We start from the raw sequence: 17,809 nt of genomic DNA, 5'->3' as shown, positions 1-17,809 counted from the left end.
CATCTCATGGGGACAACTGAATTTTGAGCCAAGCTGCATACTATTGTTCTTTTCAAAGTAATTGTTCAGTAGGCTGAGACTCATTTTACAACCCTTATGGCGCCAGCATTAGACACCAGACTTGGCGTGACCTGCTACCTAGAAATGTCATTTATTGTTGGATCATCCTAGGGAACATTTTTTACCATAAAAAAATATGGGCTGGAAGGTTTAAAGTGTTTGTTGGGGTTATTTTGTTTAGTTTTTTACTGAAGGGCCATTGAGAATTTGTGTAAGTGGGAATCTGGTCTCAACTGCCAGATAAATATGTAAGCTTAGCTTGGAGAAAAGCTTTAAATTCACTCTATTCATTCACTACAGACAAGCTGAAAGCAAATATAATAGGCGTAGGTCTAGGCTACAGGAAACCAAATATGGCTTTTATACTGCGTTGGTCACAGCATGGGCAAGCATAAAAATCCAGTTTCTCTGTCTTGGGTTGGGTTATTAAGATTGAACCGCCTCACGAATTTCCTGGATAAGTCCGAATTTCAATCACAGTTCTCTGGAGATTAAAAGTGTACCGCTCAAATACGGGGTGTGATGCTTTGAAAAGGTTTTGTTCCCTTTCATAGTTCAACAACTTGGCAGACTCAGTCATCCTCTTTTTAGTTTGCTGTGTGCCATGGAACACTTTACCTTAGAAATGTGACGGCGCACTTTTGATTCGAATCATACCTTTGTTTAAGACCCATCAGGAAGCTTTATAACTCTAAACATGGTGGATATGAGAGCTGTATTGTGTTACCAGACACATCTTATTGTGTTGATTTCTTTTGTGCTGGTCTTTTACTTCCTGTTCGTGACACTAATTTCACCTCTGCCTGCAGCACAATATGAGGTCAGAAATAAGGAGAACATTCTGTGACTTCTGTCTTGTTGTGTAAATGCTTTAGCCAGTGGCATTTGGCATGGTACACTGATGCTAGCAGTAAAAGTCAAATAAGATCCACAGCCCTTGGAAAAAGCCAGAAAAAAAATTATGTCAACCGTTTTACGTGCCAGGCGTTGTTCATTGCCAAGCTTCTGCAACCATTTGTACTGGCAAACCGCAAAATCATTCATCAAGCATAACATTGTATGAACATGTCAGCCCTCTAAATAAACCTGTGCACCTGTGAGAGTGGAAGTCCATAACCTTAACACACCAGTCAGTTCATTGTTTCCCATTGCCAATTGCCATTGTGTGTGTGTGTGTGTGTGTGTGTGTGTGTCCAGATGGGGCGGATTGTTCAGCTTTGTACTAAGTCATCTGGTTTCTGTAGCCTGCTTGTCCTGTGGTATCTTACTGTATTTCTAGTGCTAACTCATCCTAAGATAAAATATCCACTATAGTACTTAAAATAGTGAGCTACATAACCTTAACACACAACACACAAGTCAAGTTTAATCTCTCGTGGGGAAACCACACATTGAACCTTGCCTTTACATCTCACTAATAATGTATTAGTAGCCTACGTTGCCTAATTAAATGTGGTCCATACAGTAAACTAACTTGATTACTAAGTGCAACATTCCCTCTGTTGTCCTCCGTTGACCTGTGCTATTTGCGGTATGCGTGTGTGTCATATGAATAATTGACCCTACCGTTCACAGGTGTGGACATGGACATAATGTTATGGGGTCCTAACAAAGTAACCAGTCGTGGGTTAGTCATCTAGAGGAAAAGACCAGTCTTAACAGGGTTTCGCGTCACTTTCTCGGACACAAGCATGATCAACTCTTATACGGAATATTTTAGTTTAACTTCAACAGGTGTGGGCTTTACGATACTGTAGAATTTGAAAAGGATACCTGCTACTGTCTCGCCATAAAATGAACGGGACAGCGATGAATGAATGCTCTTTTCATGATATTCGGACAGAGGACGAAATGATGGTATGTGTTGTGTTCATTAACTTGTTATTGTACAGATGTGTGTTATGTGACGTATGTTACTCACTGAGGACCAGTTGGTTAGATGTGCTAAACAAAACAATTGGCCTTTACTTGTAAAACTATTTGCATATGCAACACTAACGTTTAGCGGATAGCCTAGTAGTTGCCATTCAAGTAGCCTACTGTTCGAAGGCAACTTTAGTCATGGACACCAAAAAGTGTGTCCTAAGGGTAACATTCTTCGGGACAGCTGTAAAACTTGATGAAAGTAACCAGTTGGTTATCAAATCAAAAATGATTGACAAAAGTTTTGACGTTCTTGTAGGCAAGCTTTGTATTGTCATGTTCTTGTTTATTACATAGTTCTAGTCATTAAATGTTTACATCTGGTCAATGTTTTTCAGATTGATTGTTTGAGAAGATGAGTTCAACTAAGTGAATGAGTGGCCACACATTTGCACGCAAATTGATTTGTCTTAAACTTCATGAGAAATGCATGAGAATTGCATGGGAAATAGCAAATGTGGCATGAGAATGTTAGGTTGGACTAATTTATATGAATCATTGTCACCATGTGGAAGGATTGGCTATACCTGTGGGTGTATTTGTGTGTGTGTGTGTGTGTGTGTGTGTGTGTGTGTGCACAAGTCAAACTGTGTTAAGTTCACACACTTGCTCAGCACACATCCATAACAATAAAGATGCGTGAAAGTTGTTGTTTCTAAACTGTGCTGTGTAATTGCAGGAGACGCTAAAACCTCAAAGCATCTGGCTTTGGAAGCTCTGGAATTAATCCCTTAGTGTTTCCCTTATGACAGTTTTTTGACATGTTTCTCTGTAGGCTGTTAGGGGACCTCACCCATCAGTTTGTGTGCGTGTGCGTGTGTCTGTGAGTCTGCGTGTGTGTGTGTGTGCGTGCGTTGGTGCATGAGAGAAATGCTGCTGTTTTCAGGCATGTGTTTAGGTGTTTTGCTCCAAAACATTACATGCTGACCTGGCTCACAAAGGATGTCTGATCATGTATACACACAAGTGTAGGGCCCACTTCAATACACACACACACACACACACACACATACACGCATGCACAGCGCTTCACAACCTAAAACTGCTTTTGTCTACTACAGTGAAACACAATCCCAGAATCTGACACTTTAGGCATGCTGTTGTTTAATAATGCAAGAGTGCTAAGGGAGGATTCACGTGTGAAACGCAGATACCACACAGCCTAACCCAGCACAGACACAAATACCACACAGCCTGCTCCAGTACAGACACAGATGCCACACAGCACAGACACAGATAACCACACAGCCACACGGCACAGACACAGATAACTACACAGCCTGCCCCAGCACAGACACAGATACCACACCGTACTTTCACACAACAATCTTTCCACTATGCCAAAAGAACATATTTTAATGTGCAAACTAAATCCAAATTACACCTAGGGAAAGCCTTTAAGAAAGGCCCCACAAAACACATTTGAATTCCTTCAGCCCAACACGCCACCCAGAGAGAGGATTGCCTGGGTCTCATGTTTGGGCTACCTATCCCTCTCAGACAGAGGGTCTTTGTTGAAAGAGTGAAACTGATCCCGCTAATGATTTCTCCTCTTCTCTGCCTCTCCCATTGATTTTGAGTCATCACCATACTCTGAACCTTACTGCTCAAATACTGATGTGTTTTAAGCATGTTTAAATAGATCCTATCGGTTGGATGCCTTTTTGGGAAGAGTTGCATCAGTCTGTACCTATAGCAGTGATCTAAGGTGTTGACTTGTTAAGAATGGCTGATAGCAGCCTTTTTGGAAGATATAGTACAATGGCACATTTTTTTCTTTATTTACATGTATTTGACCATTTACAGTTTCAAGCTTAGTGCAACAAAGTTGTATTGAGTAATTGAAAAATGAACTCTTGCTGTCATGGTGGGTGGACATTTAAAAACTATTTTACAATTTATTTTGTGAATATACACTTTTAGTGCACACATGTCCACTCGCCTGCAGGGGGGGACGTTAAGCATCAGAGGGATGTGGGTGCTTTAAGGCTGGGGTGTCTCAAGTCACACTCAGCCCCTCCCTCTCCGACTCACAAACGCAAGGCAGTACCAGTGAGCTAAACAGAATAGCCGGGTAGGTCCCCTGCCGACATATCTATGTGTTTGTAGGAGTGAGAGACAGAAAGAGAGAGCGTGATAGAGAGAAAGTGTTAAGGGGAATTTTGTGTGTGTGTGTGTGTCTAGTTTTATGAGGCTTTGTTTTTCGTCTCTTACTGAGCAGCTGAAGAGCATGTGAAGTTCTTCTGAGCTACAGGTAAGATTGTTTTAGTTTTTGACTAAATAAGATGTACTGTTCTCTTATGGATGCGTGTTAGTAGTTATGGGTTACAGTAATAATGTGTCAGTGAGCCTGTGGTAGGAATGTAATCGACTTATCCCGTAAAACAAACAAGTGCTCATTACTGTTTGATTAATAAATACATTAATATAATTTATTTGTGCTGTATCGGTATGTTGAAGGACTTTAATTTGGTCGTTCTAAAATCTTTTTAAATTCTGTAATGTGCCAGCAAATGAGTTGGCGGTTATCTCAAGTTCCTCCTGGGATTTCCAGATTTGATCTCTGTCCTACTTCAGGGGAGGTTAAACCTCATTAGAAAGCCTCTTGTCTAGATTCGTTTTTTTAAATGTTTTTGTCTCTTGTTATCATCAAGATCCTTAAAAGGGTGCACTTAAATTAGATTGCAGAACATTATTGATCTCTTTACATCAAGCCGAGCCAGAGTCTGTATATGTCTAGAATTTGACTGACACGTGGATTCCAGATGCCTGTATCAAATAGGCTTTTTATTTATGACTCCTACCTACTATTTGCATTAAAATGAATGAATGTTTTTTCTATGCTGTAGTCCTGAAAAGTGTTAAAATATGCATGTCATTGTATGGGGATGAAGTAAGTGAGATCAGAAGTCACCTACTCCCACTTACTATTTAGTCACTGGCTCGTTGGGGTGTCCGATTAAATGAAATAGAGCTTGGATAGGAGAGTGTAGTGGCCAGGGGTTATTTGTGCCCAGGGATGAGTACTAGGTTCCAGAGTATGACTGATCAGCTGACCTGAAGTCACAGCTTCTAATCATGTCCTTGTCGGTCATCCCAGTTGTAGAACTCAGTGGTAAGTGTTTGTAATGTAGCTTCTGCAGAAGGGCCAGTGGTTGAACTCAGAGGTTAGTGCTTGTAATATAGTTCTGCAGAAGGGCCAGTTGTTAAACTCAGTGGTGAGTGCTTGTAATTTTAGCTTCAGAGGAAGGGCCAGTTGAGTTGAGAGAGCTAGTCTGAAGACACAGGCGAGGTATGGAGGTGCTTTTTGGAGCTGCTCATCAGCGCATATGGTCGCATTCTCAGTCTCTCTCTAGTTTGGATCCAAATCCAAAGATTAAATGTTTTCTTAAGTTGAAGCATGAGTACTGCCCGGATCTTATAGAATCATTTGTTGTATAAGTTATTGTTGTTGTTCATCAAGTCTTTGTGTCAATCAAGTCTTTGTGTGCCTGCGTGCACAAAATCACACACACACACCCACAACCGCTTGATATATTGGATCTGCAACCTGCTTCCTATTATAATAGGATCCATCATCTCAGCAGTAAGGCATAACACAAAACAAATATTTCCGAGCCTCGTTCCGAAATATCGAACCCTTGCAAGAAGAGTTTATGCCATAAGAGGCCTGCGATATCAGTCATTCCTCAGCACACAAACCTCCCCACTACATTATGTAACATTTGTTTCTCACATGCACACATGCGATCACAGGTGCCATATCCTTTTGCCATTCTGCCAAAACACATTCCCTCCTTTAGTTCTACCATCAGTTAATTGGAATTTATGAGCTTGATCAAGATTCTTATCATCAAAGGTGACCGCAGTTATGCAGCTCTTCCAGGGAAGTTCACTATCATTATCTATGCAGCTCTTCCACGGAAATTCACTATCATTATCTATGCAGTTCTTCCAGTGGAGTTCACTATCATTTTCTATGCAGTTCTTCCAGTGGAGTTCACTATCATTATCTATGCAGTTCCCTCTGCTGTGGTGTTTACAAGCAAAATTGAGGCCCAGAAAATATATCAGAAAATATACCAAACCATACTGAGGTTTTAACTTCCTGTATCTAAAAAAAATTACTTAATAATAAAATCTTTAATTTTAATAAATATTGAGTTAGATTGGAAAATTGGGATAAATCGCGTTAGGCTTATCATATGTGGCATTCCCCCTGTTAATTTCTACTGTTTTTCCCCAGTATGCACAGTTTTCAGATTAATGTATGTGTATGCATTATATTCTTAACGATCTGAGATGTCATTTACTGTAGCAATTAAAGCAATCTGCTATTGGTCACAACAGAACCTTGTTCTGAGCAATGAATAAGCAACCACTGTGCTATTTAGATTAGTTCAGGGATCAGACATTGAATATTGCACTCTGAGCAGTTATTCAGAAGACTGTACACACACACACACACACACACAGAAACACACTCATACGCACACACACGCACGCATGCCGAAGAGGCTGAGTGAAATGTGTCCTTTGCATTTATCCCATCCTGGGCTGTCCTTCCTCCAGGACCCCAGGAGCAGTGGGCCTTTTATGGCGCCCGGGGGCCAAGTCAAATGATCATGTTCTCCTTGGTCAGGGACAGACAGGAGAGTTCACTGCACTTCACTGTCGATAAGATAAGATAAGATAAACTTTTATTATTTAAAATGAGGCAACATATACGTAATGTATGGCCATAATGTAAACCTCTTCATTTAAATACAGTCAGTAAGCAGAATATAGTAGATTATAGTATGTTCTTTACACGCGTCAAAATACTTTTGTATGAGGGCAATGTTATATAGGATAGTCACATCATTTGTACATATATATGAATATATGAAAAGGAGAGGAGAGTAATGGAGTAAGTGTAGAAATATGCTTAAGCGTTTGCCAGGGTTTCCTCATGCTGGGACACACATTAGCATGTCAGAACGCAACTCACTCCTCCTGCTCCAGCAACAATAGCACAGCGTTTTGACATCCATTTCTGGCACTGATGAACCTTAATGACTTTAGGTTCAGTGTGTGAGAGAGAGTAGCAAAGGGGAGGGTGTAAATGGGTGTTGAGAGTGTGTGTGTCTTTTAAGGAACAGAACATTGTGTCTTCAGATGCAAATGCAAGGAGTGGCTACGGGGGGAGGAATCGCTTGCGGACAATTTTTTGTGTGTGTGTATGTATATGCCTGTGTATGTGTGTGTTCATACCTATGTGAGGAAACATTCGACTTAAAGACATACGCTAGGGACACACAGTGCGGGCACATGATGGCAGTACTCCGATCCGATCCGATTCTCTCCATGGGGTCTCCATGGGGGGTTAACTGCGCTATCTCAAAGCACATGGCAGTGACAAATCCAGATCTTGGCCGCGTCAGTTCAAATCAAATGCGGAATGTTTACATCTGCTACCGTTGATTATACAGTAAATACGTTGTGAAATGAAACAAAAACACACCACAGTTAAAGTTGTATTAGTATTGATTGATTCACATCGATATGAATGGATTACATGACTAACAACTGGTGGAAAAGTAATATGCAAATATTTGTTCACTGAATAAGCGTGTTCTGTCCCAAACAGTTGCGTTCCAGTTTCAAAGTTTCAGTTTCGGTTTCAGTATTTCAACGTGAATGAGAGGGAGCACAAGAACTGAGCGTCTAGCAGCGATTATCATATCATAGACATATATGATGCATGTATATGTCTGTGGGCAGGATCTCAAGCACATGCAAAAGTTGTTGTTGTCCAATTGGAATCTAGATTCGAGAGACACATGCGTGTCCAGTCTGATTCCCAGCGGAATCGAATTGTGTATCCAGGGGTTTACATCGGAGTCCAGTCAGACTCAAGTCGGACACAAGAAATCTAGATTTGGGGAGACACATGAATCAGATCTCCGATTTAAATCGGAGTGAAATCGGAAATTGGACACATGTGTCCACACTGAATGATGTCTGACAGGGGTTTAAGTGTGCAGTAGATGGGCGATGGATGGCATGTGTCATGTCAGACGTGAAAGCCAGCAGCTCTTATCTCATCTGAAAAGCATTAGTCTGCAATCATCAACCTGGTCCTTTAAGACTTGGCCTAGTCCCAGAGACTGACCTCATTCTCCCACCTCACAGGGATGGAAGGGACAGGTCACACACACACACACACACACACGCACACACATACACACTTTGATTTAGGTTAATTTATTGATCAGGCATTGCATATTATATACTGTAGGATAGCTACATTATATACATACTGAATGTGTGTGTGTGTGTGTGTGTGTGTGTGTGTGTGTGTGTGTGTGTGTGTGTGTGTGTGTGCATATATATATATATTCAGACTTTTGTATATATATTCAGACTTTTGTATACATATATTCCAATGTTAATTTCCTGAACGGCATGAATATATATACAAAAGTCTGAATATATATATATAAACAAAAGTCTGAATATATATAGAGAAATCTGAATATATATAGAAAAGTCTGAATATATATACAAAAGTCTGAATATATATATAGCCTACAAAAGTCTGAATATATATACAGAAGTCTGAATATATATATAAAAGTCTGAATATATATACAAAAGTCTGAATATATATACAAAACTCTGAATATATATACAAAAGTCTGAATATATATACAAAACGAAGTCTGAATATATATACAAAACGAAGTCTGAATATATATACAAAACTCTGAACTCTGAAGCGCTCAATCCGTCTGTGTCCGCCATATTGGATTGAGCGCGTCCTATTAAATCAATGGTACCAAATTGTTTGTAATTACATATTTTCTGCTTCATGAAATACTGTTTTTCTGTTATATTGTAAAATTTAGACATTGATTCCTCACTAGAAATGCAATAATAACACGTTTATTTTACACCATTTGACTTCACGAAGGATATTTTTAGAGGCAATTCTCCCCATTGAGTTTGACTGGGGTCTCGTCAAAATCTTCGTAATTCCTTGTTTTCTGCTTCATGAAATACTGTTTTTCTGTTATATGGCTCAAATTAAACATTGATTACTCGCTAAAAATGCAATAATAACACGTTCATTTTGCATCGTTTGGCGGACACAGGCAGATAGAGCGCTTCAGAGTTCAGAGTTTTGTATATATATTCAGACTTCGTTTTGTTTATATATTCAGACTTCGTTTTGTAGATATACTCAGACTTTTGTATATATATTCAGACTTTTGTAAAGGCTATATATTCAGACTTTTGTATATATATTCAGACTTTTGTATATATATTCAGACTTTTGTATCTATATTCAGAGTTTTGTATATATATTCAGACTTTTGTATATATATATTAAAATGTTAATTTCCTGAACGGCATGCCATAATATAAAGATAGTATATATGTATATATGTTTACTAGATATATGATGTAAACCACTGTATTCAGCTACAGTTAAAAGAATATAGCAGTAATCAGCACATGATGTTCAAACCAAGGGAACTATAATGACAGGAGAGGAGAGATATGGTTCGGGTTTGTTAATGAATGTGTTTATTGTAAGAATGTGCTTAAGCGTTTGCCAGCGTTTCCTCATGCTGGAACACACATTAGCATGTCAGAACGCAACTCACTCAACCAGCCACAATAGCACAGCTTTTTTTCATCCATTTCTGGCACTGATGAGGCTGTTGAGAGGGTGTGTTTGTGTACATTTGTGTGTTTTAAGGAACATATTGGGTCTTCAAAGGCAAGGTCTAGCTATGGAGAGTGGGGTCCTTTGCACACACATTTTTTGTATGTGTGTGTGTGTGTGTGTGTGTGTTTGTGTGTGTGTGTACTGTGTGTGTGTGTGTATGTGTATCTGTGTATGTGTGTGTTCATACCTATGTGAGACAAAATTCAACTTAAAAGTCATAGGCTAGGAACAATGATGTCTGACAGGGGTTTAAGTGTGGTAAATGGGCGATGGATGATGGCATGTGTCATGTCTACCCAGAACAGACATGAAAGCCAGCAGCTCTTATCTCATCTGAAAAGCATTAGTCTGCATTCCTCAACCGGGTCCTTTAAGACTTCTCCCACCTCACAGGGAGCGACAGGAAACACACAGATATATAAACACACACACACACACACACACACACACACACACACATAAACACACACAAGTATGCACATACACACAAAGATAAAAACTATTGATGTATATAAGTATAGCGGTTCTACCTTAGCTTTGCGTTCACATTCAGAGTGTGTTTTGATCAAACTGACCAGGTGTGTAACAGCACCCTTATATTTGACGCATTTGCACAAGTGTCTGGTATTTTGTCTGAGATAACAGAGACGAATGTAAGCCTGAAACAGACAGAAAACACATTCATCCCCCAATAACACTCCTGTCATGTAAGGGTGTCTCGACCCATGCGTTGATCCTCACTCAGTCTGGTCTCCTGCCCTTGTTAGGAATGCCTCTCCCAAGCCCCACAGGTGAGTCATGGACACTCACGTCCTGAGCCTCACGAATCATCCCTCGCAGTGAGCACACACACACACACACACACACACACACACACACGTGCACACAGCCCTTTCTCACTGTGCTGTAAACATTTAATTTCACCATTAATTGTTATCATTCCTTGTTCCTCTATCATCTTCCCTCACCTGAGAGTTTTTACAGCTCCACTGTGGTTTGCTGGGAGTGGATGAAAGTGTGGTTCAGACCTGGGGGGCGACTCACTAACCGGGGGTGGTGCCCCAGCCTTCCTTACCTCACCAAGGTACCAGCTGGAGTTGCAGTACCTGCTCAGACAACCCCCTCTTCCCTCTGCCAGGTGCTCTGGTGTGTTTCCATATGGGTGTGTTTGTTCTCGCTCAGCTGGCAACCCCACCCCACCCCCAGCTCCCACCCACAGAGGTCTGAGTCAGGTCCTCCAGCTCAGAGTTTCCCTTTGATGGCCAGGGCTTTATCCTTTTCCCTGCACCCTCCCTCCCTGTCTGGCTACGAGGCCATATGTAGCCTTTATCCTGTTTTTTCCCCATGTCTAGTTATGTCTACGTAAAAGTGACACATGGTTCAGGTGACGTGTTACTGCTATGCCTGGGCATGAGGTTAGCTTCATCATATATAGCTAGGTAGATGCCATGGACAGGTTTCAAAATGGTGGATCATTTAAATTCATTCCTTGTAAATTGTGTAACTGAAGTTAAATTGCCTTCACTAGATATTTACTCAACATGAAGTTATTGAGGGGGTGGGGTTTTGTGGTGTGTGACGGTGGGGGAGGATGGGTTTGCACCGCATTGTGGTCACCCATGCATTGGCACTTGGTATGCCTTCATCTGCGTATGGTGACATCAAAATCACTTTCTGTGTGCTTGTTCCAGGGGGCCTGGATTCCTTTTAGTGCTCATAGCTTTCTTAGTCCTTAGCCCCGTCTCTGGCCTGTCATCATTTAGGTATGAGGGTCTGGGCAATCGCTGGCCATTTGAATGCTGCAGGGACGTGAGGATCGCAGCCCTGTGCCATGAGTGTGTGTGTGTCTGTGTCTGAGAGACGACCCCACTCTGGCCTCTCCCTAGGCCTCGGGCCATAGCCTGCTTGTGCTGTTCATAATACTGTTGCTGTTGTAGTGGAATGAGTCACTTCAAGACTGAAGCTCAACAGTTATGGCAGGAATGCGGTAACTCCTTTCTGCCAAAACAGTGCTAAAATTTTGTTCACACGCAACGTGGATAGTGATGTGGATGTGTTTGTGTGTGTAGTGTGTGTGCGGGGGACATATATTGAAATATTGTTTAAAATGGTTCCCCTGTCAAATGGTAAGGTGCCAAAAAACAGGAACAGACACTGTTACAGCTTTTAAGAGGAGACATTAAATTCATTGTTGCAGAGAGCACATATGTGTGCTCTGCAACGATTACAGAGTTACATAAGCTTGGCTCTCAGCTTTTGTGCTCTTTGTGAAAAGAAAGCTTTTCAACCCCCCCATTCCTCTCTCACTATCAACCATTTGAGGCTTTCTTCTGCAAACAGACCTTGGCATGTTAAATGATTACTGTTCCTGTGAAGAAGGTGTTTGCATTGGCTGAAAAGGGGTGTTTGTTTTAGAGCTCTGTCATGAATGATGTTTGACAAATGATCAGTTACCTGGAATGAAAAAGATTAAATGTTACATCGGTGCCAAAAAAACTAACTGAACTGAAGCTTTGGAGAGGGAACATTTCAAGTGTACCGATTGTGTTTGTTCAGTGTGCAGGGTTTTCGTTGTGCTGAGCAGATTCTGATGGAAACAGGAAGATCCTGTCCAGTTCTTTGTTTTGATTTGTGCCTAATTTCATCATGTATTGTTTTTTTTCACAAGAACAAGATGGATAAGATTAGAAGTTACTTGTTGCAAAGGAAGACACACACACACACACACACACACACACACACACACACACACACACACACACACACACACACACACACACACACACACACACACACACACACACACACACACACACACACACACACACACACACACACACAACAAAGGCAGTACAGGCTCCTTAAGCTTAGCCTGAGGGACTAGACATAATAGGAATCAGTACCTAGGAGAAGTTAGATTATCTGATGTATCTGATTTGCTGTATAAAATACTCCTCCCTGGAAACCCAAATTATTTTCCACTAACATGCTTTAGGATACTTTTTCCTCATTATCTTTCTGGAACATTCAGTAGGCGTGAACTTAATTGAAAATGGACCCATGGGATAGCCGTAGCAGAAAGTAACCTGCAAGAAGCCAGTTAGAAGCTTTTTAAAGAGTGAGACAAAGAGGTGACCTCTAGTGTGTAATATTGTTATTGTGTTACAGAATGCAAGACTGTGTCTTAAAACATTACAATAAAGGACAATTGTCCTTATTGTGCATACTTACTCTTTGAGCATATATGATGCGAGTGCTTTATTTAGATCAGGTGCTGACAGTCGTAGGTGGAGGTTTGTTATGATAGACAACAAAGCTGTACACATACTTGCCTAAACACACACAGGCAAATGCATTAAAATTTGCAGAGTGCACATAACTGTCATGAATCTTCTCATGCGAACAGACCTTGGCATGTCTAATGATTACTCTTCCTCTTCAGAAGGTGTTTGCATTAGCTAAAAAGGAATGTTTGTTTTGGAAACAACGGCGTTAGATAATCAAAAATGCAAATTCACCTATGGCATTGGCGTGCATAGACAAGTTTGGGCAAGAGTGAAGAATGATGTAACAAAGCATACACTTCTATAAGTGTCTTTACTTTATACACTTTATATACCCTATGTGTCCTTAGGCTCTACACACTTAACCTTTCATTCCTCCTAGAGTAATTTATTAGAAATGTATACTTCTGATGTCAGTACATACTGTTACATGATGTACTAGAACTGACGGTGGGGGTTAGATTCATGGTCTTTTTTAATAATGTACTAGAATTTGATGCATTTTCATCCAAACTGAATAGGATTATACATTAAGTAATTTCTTAAGGCCGATTTATGGTCAGAGGCGTAAGCGTAAGCACAAGCGCAAGAGGCCCTGCAAGCCCCTTGCGCGACCCTTGCGCGACTTTTCACGTCTTGCGTGCGTCGGCAATTCATGCTCCTTAATGAGGATATCTCGGCCTTTAGGCATGTTGCAGCAGGGACACTCAATGTTAAGTTGTACTGACCCTGTAGATCGCATTGGAGAAACTGGCTGGTATCAGTAGGGTAGAAACATGACGGCAAAGACGATAAGTGTATGTCACTTACCGCTGTGTGCAAGTAAAAGTGTGCAAACAGTCACTTGCTATGGGTGTTGATGCCTCTCAATTGGGGGTAATTTGGTGAATTGCTGTGTCAATAAAAGTTATGAATGAGTGCATAGTCTGGATATTTGCCTAAGTAAGTGTTTTATATCACTAGGCCAGGCCTGCTTTGAGTTGGCCTTTGCGTCAGAGACATGCCCTTGACATTTTCTATGGAAATGTCTTAAATGTGACATTTATAAATATGTCTGAGGCGAAATATCTACAGCACCTGCCCTCTACTTGTCTAAATCCCTCCCTCCTGTCAACACACCTTCGTGATATTTTTCTCATCCCTCTCTCATTTTTGTCTTCTTTCAGGAGAGGTGCGGACGACTTAAAATCACTCTGCACGACACCAACTCAAAAGTGTGTACAATTAGACTCCGGACACAATTAATATATTTTAGACTTTTTTTTTAAAAAGCTTGCGTAACTTTTATTGTTGTATGCAACTGAAATGGTGTGTCAATGGAAGAAGTTTCCTTTTGGATGCAAGAATAAGAGTGTTTGCCCGACTGAGAGCAGCAGTGGCTGTGGAGCAGGTCTCTGCTGATGTCGTCTGAAATAAGATTATCTTTGGCTGTGATGAAATTAGACTAGCGCTCTCTCAAGGACTTCTCTCTCCTCCACTGTCACAGCCATCCTCTGAGAGGCAGCAGCGGAAGCCTGAGTCACTACCACCACCACCACCACCACAAGAACAGACAGAGGTCATCAAGGTAACTTTCTATCCTCTGTGCCAATGTGTCTAAATTAGAAGTTGTGTGTTGAAGAGTGTGATTGCATTGTGATTTTGAAGTGGGTATGTGTTTTGTGTGCGTGTGTGTGTGTCTTCCTGGCTGTTTTCATTGTGTATAAATACCATTGTGAATGGGATATCATCTAGCCTGGGTCTATACACCACAATGTGTATCTCTAAACCCGGTTCTGTGCATTAAAGGTCTACTTGGAGAAGCGGTCACAAAAAGATCAGAAACATCGGCAAAGTGTCAAGATGCTAACAGACGAGGTGTCTCAGATACAAGAGGTCAGACCGAGTCTTTGTGTGTGTGTGCAAATTTATACTGTGTGTATCTGTGTGTCTCTGTGCAAATAATGTAGGTGTTCAACACCGGGTAAGCAGACCTTTAAATTGTGTGTGTGTGTGTGTGTAAACCATACTGTATACTGGATTGTGTGGGTGTATGTATATGTATATGTATATGTATATGTATATGTATATGTATATGTATATGTATATGTATATGTATATGTATATGTATATGTATATGTATATGTATATGTACAGTATATGTATATGTATATGTATATGTATATGTATATGTATATGTATATGTATATGTATATGTATATGTATATGTATATGTATATGTATATGTGTATGTGTTGTCTAATCACCCTGGTATTTTCCGATCAGGTCCGGTACTGTTTGAAGAGCCTTCGGCAGCAAATGGCATTAAGACATAACAACAATAATAACAATAAGGTGATTATAAAAGTTCAGTCTTCAGTCTTTAGTCTTGTTTTGGAGACTTCACAACAACATTGCTTGCTTTATTCATCATCTTCATCTTAAAAGCTCTTTATGACGATCTGTCCATTCCCTCAGTTTCCAACCAATGGCTACGGAGTTACTGAGCTCAGCAGCAAATCAGTGATCCTCAATGGCAATGTTGACCCACCTCTGACAAGGGTAAGTCTACTGTACTTCTTGTGTTCTCACTCACGGTCAGTCAATTTACTCCCACACCTAAAACAAAGAATCAGGATGCTTGGAATATACAGGGCTATGGGGGCGTTCGCCTTTTTTAGTGTTTCCAGGTGAGTTCCTTAAGTGTTCCTCTCACTTTTAACCAGTTAAACCTCTACAATGCTACAATGCCATACACACACACACACACACACACACACACACACACACACACACACACACACACACACACACACACACACACTCACAAACACCTAATGCACTGTGAAATGGCAGCCTCTCTTGCCACGGTTCACACAGACACTTAGTATATTATATCCCGTTTCTGCTGAGTAACGGTGAGGTCCGTGGGCTCCATCAGCGTCTAATCTGTTTGTGTAACTGTAGACTCTGCAGCCATTAACTGCCTGACCTCGGGCTGCTCTGCTCTCTCTGCTCTCTCTGGAAGAGGAGGAAGCTTTAACACATTCCTCTCCATTCCAAACACATGAGATAGACAACCGTTTTACCTCTTTACATGCAAACACCCTTCTGCACAAACACACTGAAAAGTCTCACCTCTTTACCCGGAAGAGTGTTGTCTAACCTTCTTTCACTCTCTTACTCTCTCTCACTCTTTAACCTTCTCTCACTCTCTAACTCTCTCTCACTCTCTAACCCTTCTTCACTCTCTTCACACACAATCGTGGACACATTCTCTGGCTCACTCACTATCTGCCCTACTCCTCTATTCCTCTCTCTCTCATTCCTCTGCTTTTGTTTGGTCTCTTTGAGCATGAAGTTCTGTCTTTCACCTGTCTGACATCCTGAGGAGCAATCTCTCAAATTCGGCCACACATAGAATGTAAAATAGAGGTTCTGGTACCGGTCGCCTATGTCAGTAGGTTGAATTGTCTATGGGAAGAATCTTCCCATATTGAAAAATCTATGTTATAAAATATATACATATAATATTATCTATTTGTATGTAATCCCCCTCTCCTGTGTGTGTGTGTCTCAGGAGGAAGATGACGAGGAAGATGAGTGTGTGAGGCTAAGAGAGGCGACACGGCGTCTGTATGCTCAGCTGCAGCAGGCTGAGAGACGCCACCAGGAGGAGAGAGACAAAATGCAGGTCAGAGACACAAATCCCTCGCTTTTCTTATTGTGGTTCTCTTAGCACCTTTTTTCTGTTTGTCTTCTTGTTGATCTCACTGTTGTTTAGTTAATGCAAGTCATTTGTTTTGAATTGTCTCCTGAATCCACTTTAATCTTTAATTCATACTGTCCTTTTCTGGCATCTTCCGTCTCCTAGTTTCCTTTTCTCTGTTTGTGTTTCTCTGTCCAACAATGAAATCCTACCCAAGGCCTGGTCTGCGGTTTAGTCCGGTTTAGTGTGTTAATGTGTTATTTTATGGTATGTGGTATTTTTGGATACCGGTTTATAACAGTTGCCCAAATCTAGTGGTCATAGAATTTAAAAACATGAACAAAAATAAGAGTTATATACAGTACTTCGATTTAACATTAAAGGTAGAAGACTTACAGCTGCTCCCACTCACATACACAAACACCTGCACCAGCTGTACGTCAGCCCCTTTCCACTGAGCTCACTCCGATGTTGTATGATGGCACCCCCTGCAGGCCAGCGGAGAGGCATGTCGCCAGCGTGTGGAGGAGCAGGCGGAGTTGTTGCAGGACGCCGAGGTGGAGGCGAATACCCGCAGACAACAGGTGCAGGAGCAGCAGAGGCTGCTGGGATGCATGGAGACGGAGAATGGCTCCCTGCGTGAAAAGATGGCTGCCAAAGAGGCAGAGCTGGAGGAGCTGAGAAAGCAGAAGGAGGGGGGTCAAGCAGAGCAGAAGAGGTGAGCGTCCTGTCGCCATGGATACACACTTGTTCATTAAAAAAAAATAATAATTTAAGTGGCGGTGCACCAAGAGTGGATGTTACCATGGTTACAAAATGGAACATTCACTCTTGTAGTTCAACTGCAAAGCATTGGCAAAGCCAAGGTCATTTGTTCAATTCTTAGAGGTCAGGAGAACGGATACAAATTCAAGCCTTTTATTCATTCTATGTACTGGATAATTTCCCGATTACACTACATGCAGGCCTGATATACTGCATACTGTGTTCTGTTCATGTTGCCAATTCCAAACATACAGTGTAGTATAAATCACTTTTAAAAAGCTTAAATGCCTTAAACAGCAGCTGATCATGCACAGCAGTGTGTCACAGGGAGTGAGAGTGGTTACCGAGGTAACGGACACATGTTGCCCCTTA

At 41.1% G+C, this 17,809-nt stretch overlaps 1 protein-coding gene across 1 annotated transcript in view; it reads left to right on the top strand.

Moving 5' to 3' along the window:
• Nucleotides 1-1,854: 1,854 nt before the first annotated feature.
• Nucleotides 1,855-17,809, top strand: part of tuft1b (tuftelin 1b) — a gene marked incomplete at both ends in the record, with an annotated part of 18,360 nt that continues 2,405 nt past the window's right edge. The window contains 8 exons of the mRNA XM_080836934.1: nucleotides 1,855-1,917; nucleotides 14,151-14,198; nucleotides 14,471-14,551; nucleotides 14,773-14,859; nucleotides 15,250-15,318; nucleotides 15,442-15,525; nucleotides 16,544-16,657; nucleotides 17,167-17,390. Of these exons, the coding sequence (XP_080693060.1) occupies nucleotides 1,855-1,917; nucleotides 14,151-14,198; nucleotides 14,471-14,551; nucleotides 14,773-14,859; nucleotides 15,250-15,318; nucleotides 15,442-15,525; nucleotides 16,544-16,657; nucleotides 17,167-17,390 (770 nt within the window). The remainder of the gene's footprint in view (nucleotides 1,918-14,150; nucleotides 14,199-14,470; nucleotides 14,552-14,772; nucleotides 14,860-15,249; nucleotides 15,319-15,441; nucleotides 15,526-16,543; nucleotides 16,658-17,166; nucleotides 17,391-17,809) is intronic.

This window comes from Sprattus sprattus (genome assembly GCF_963457725.1).
Source record: "Sprattus sprattus genome assembly, chromosome: 4".
Taxonomy (NCBI): domain Eukaryota; kingdom Metazoa; phylum Chordata; class Actinopteri; order Clupeiformes; family Clupeidae; genus Sprattus; species Sprattus sprattus.
Note: the sequence above shows the minus strand (reverse complement) of the source record. Positions and strands in the feature narration are given on the sequence as shown.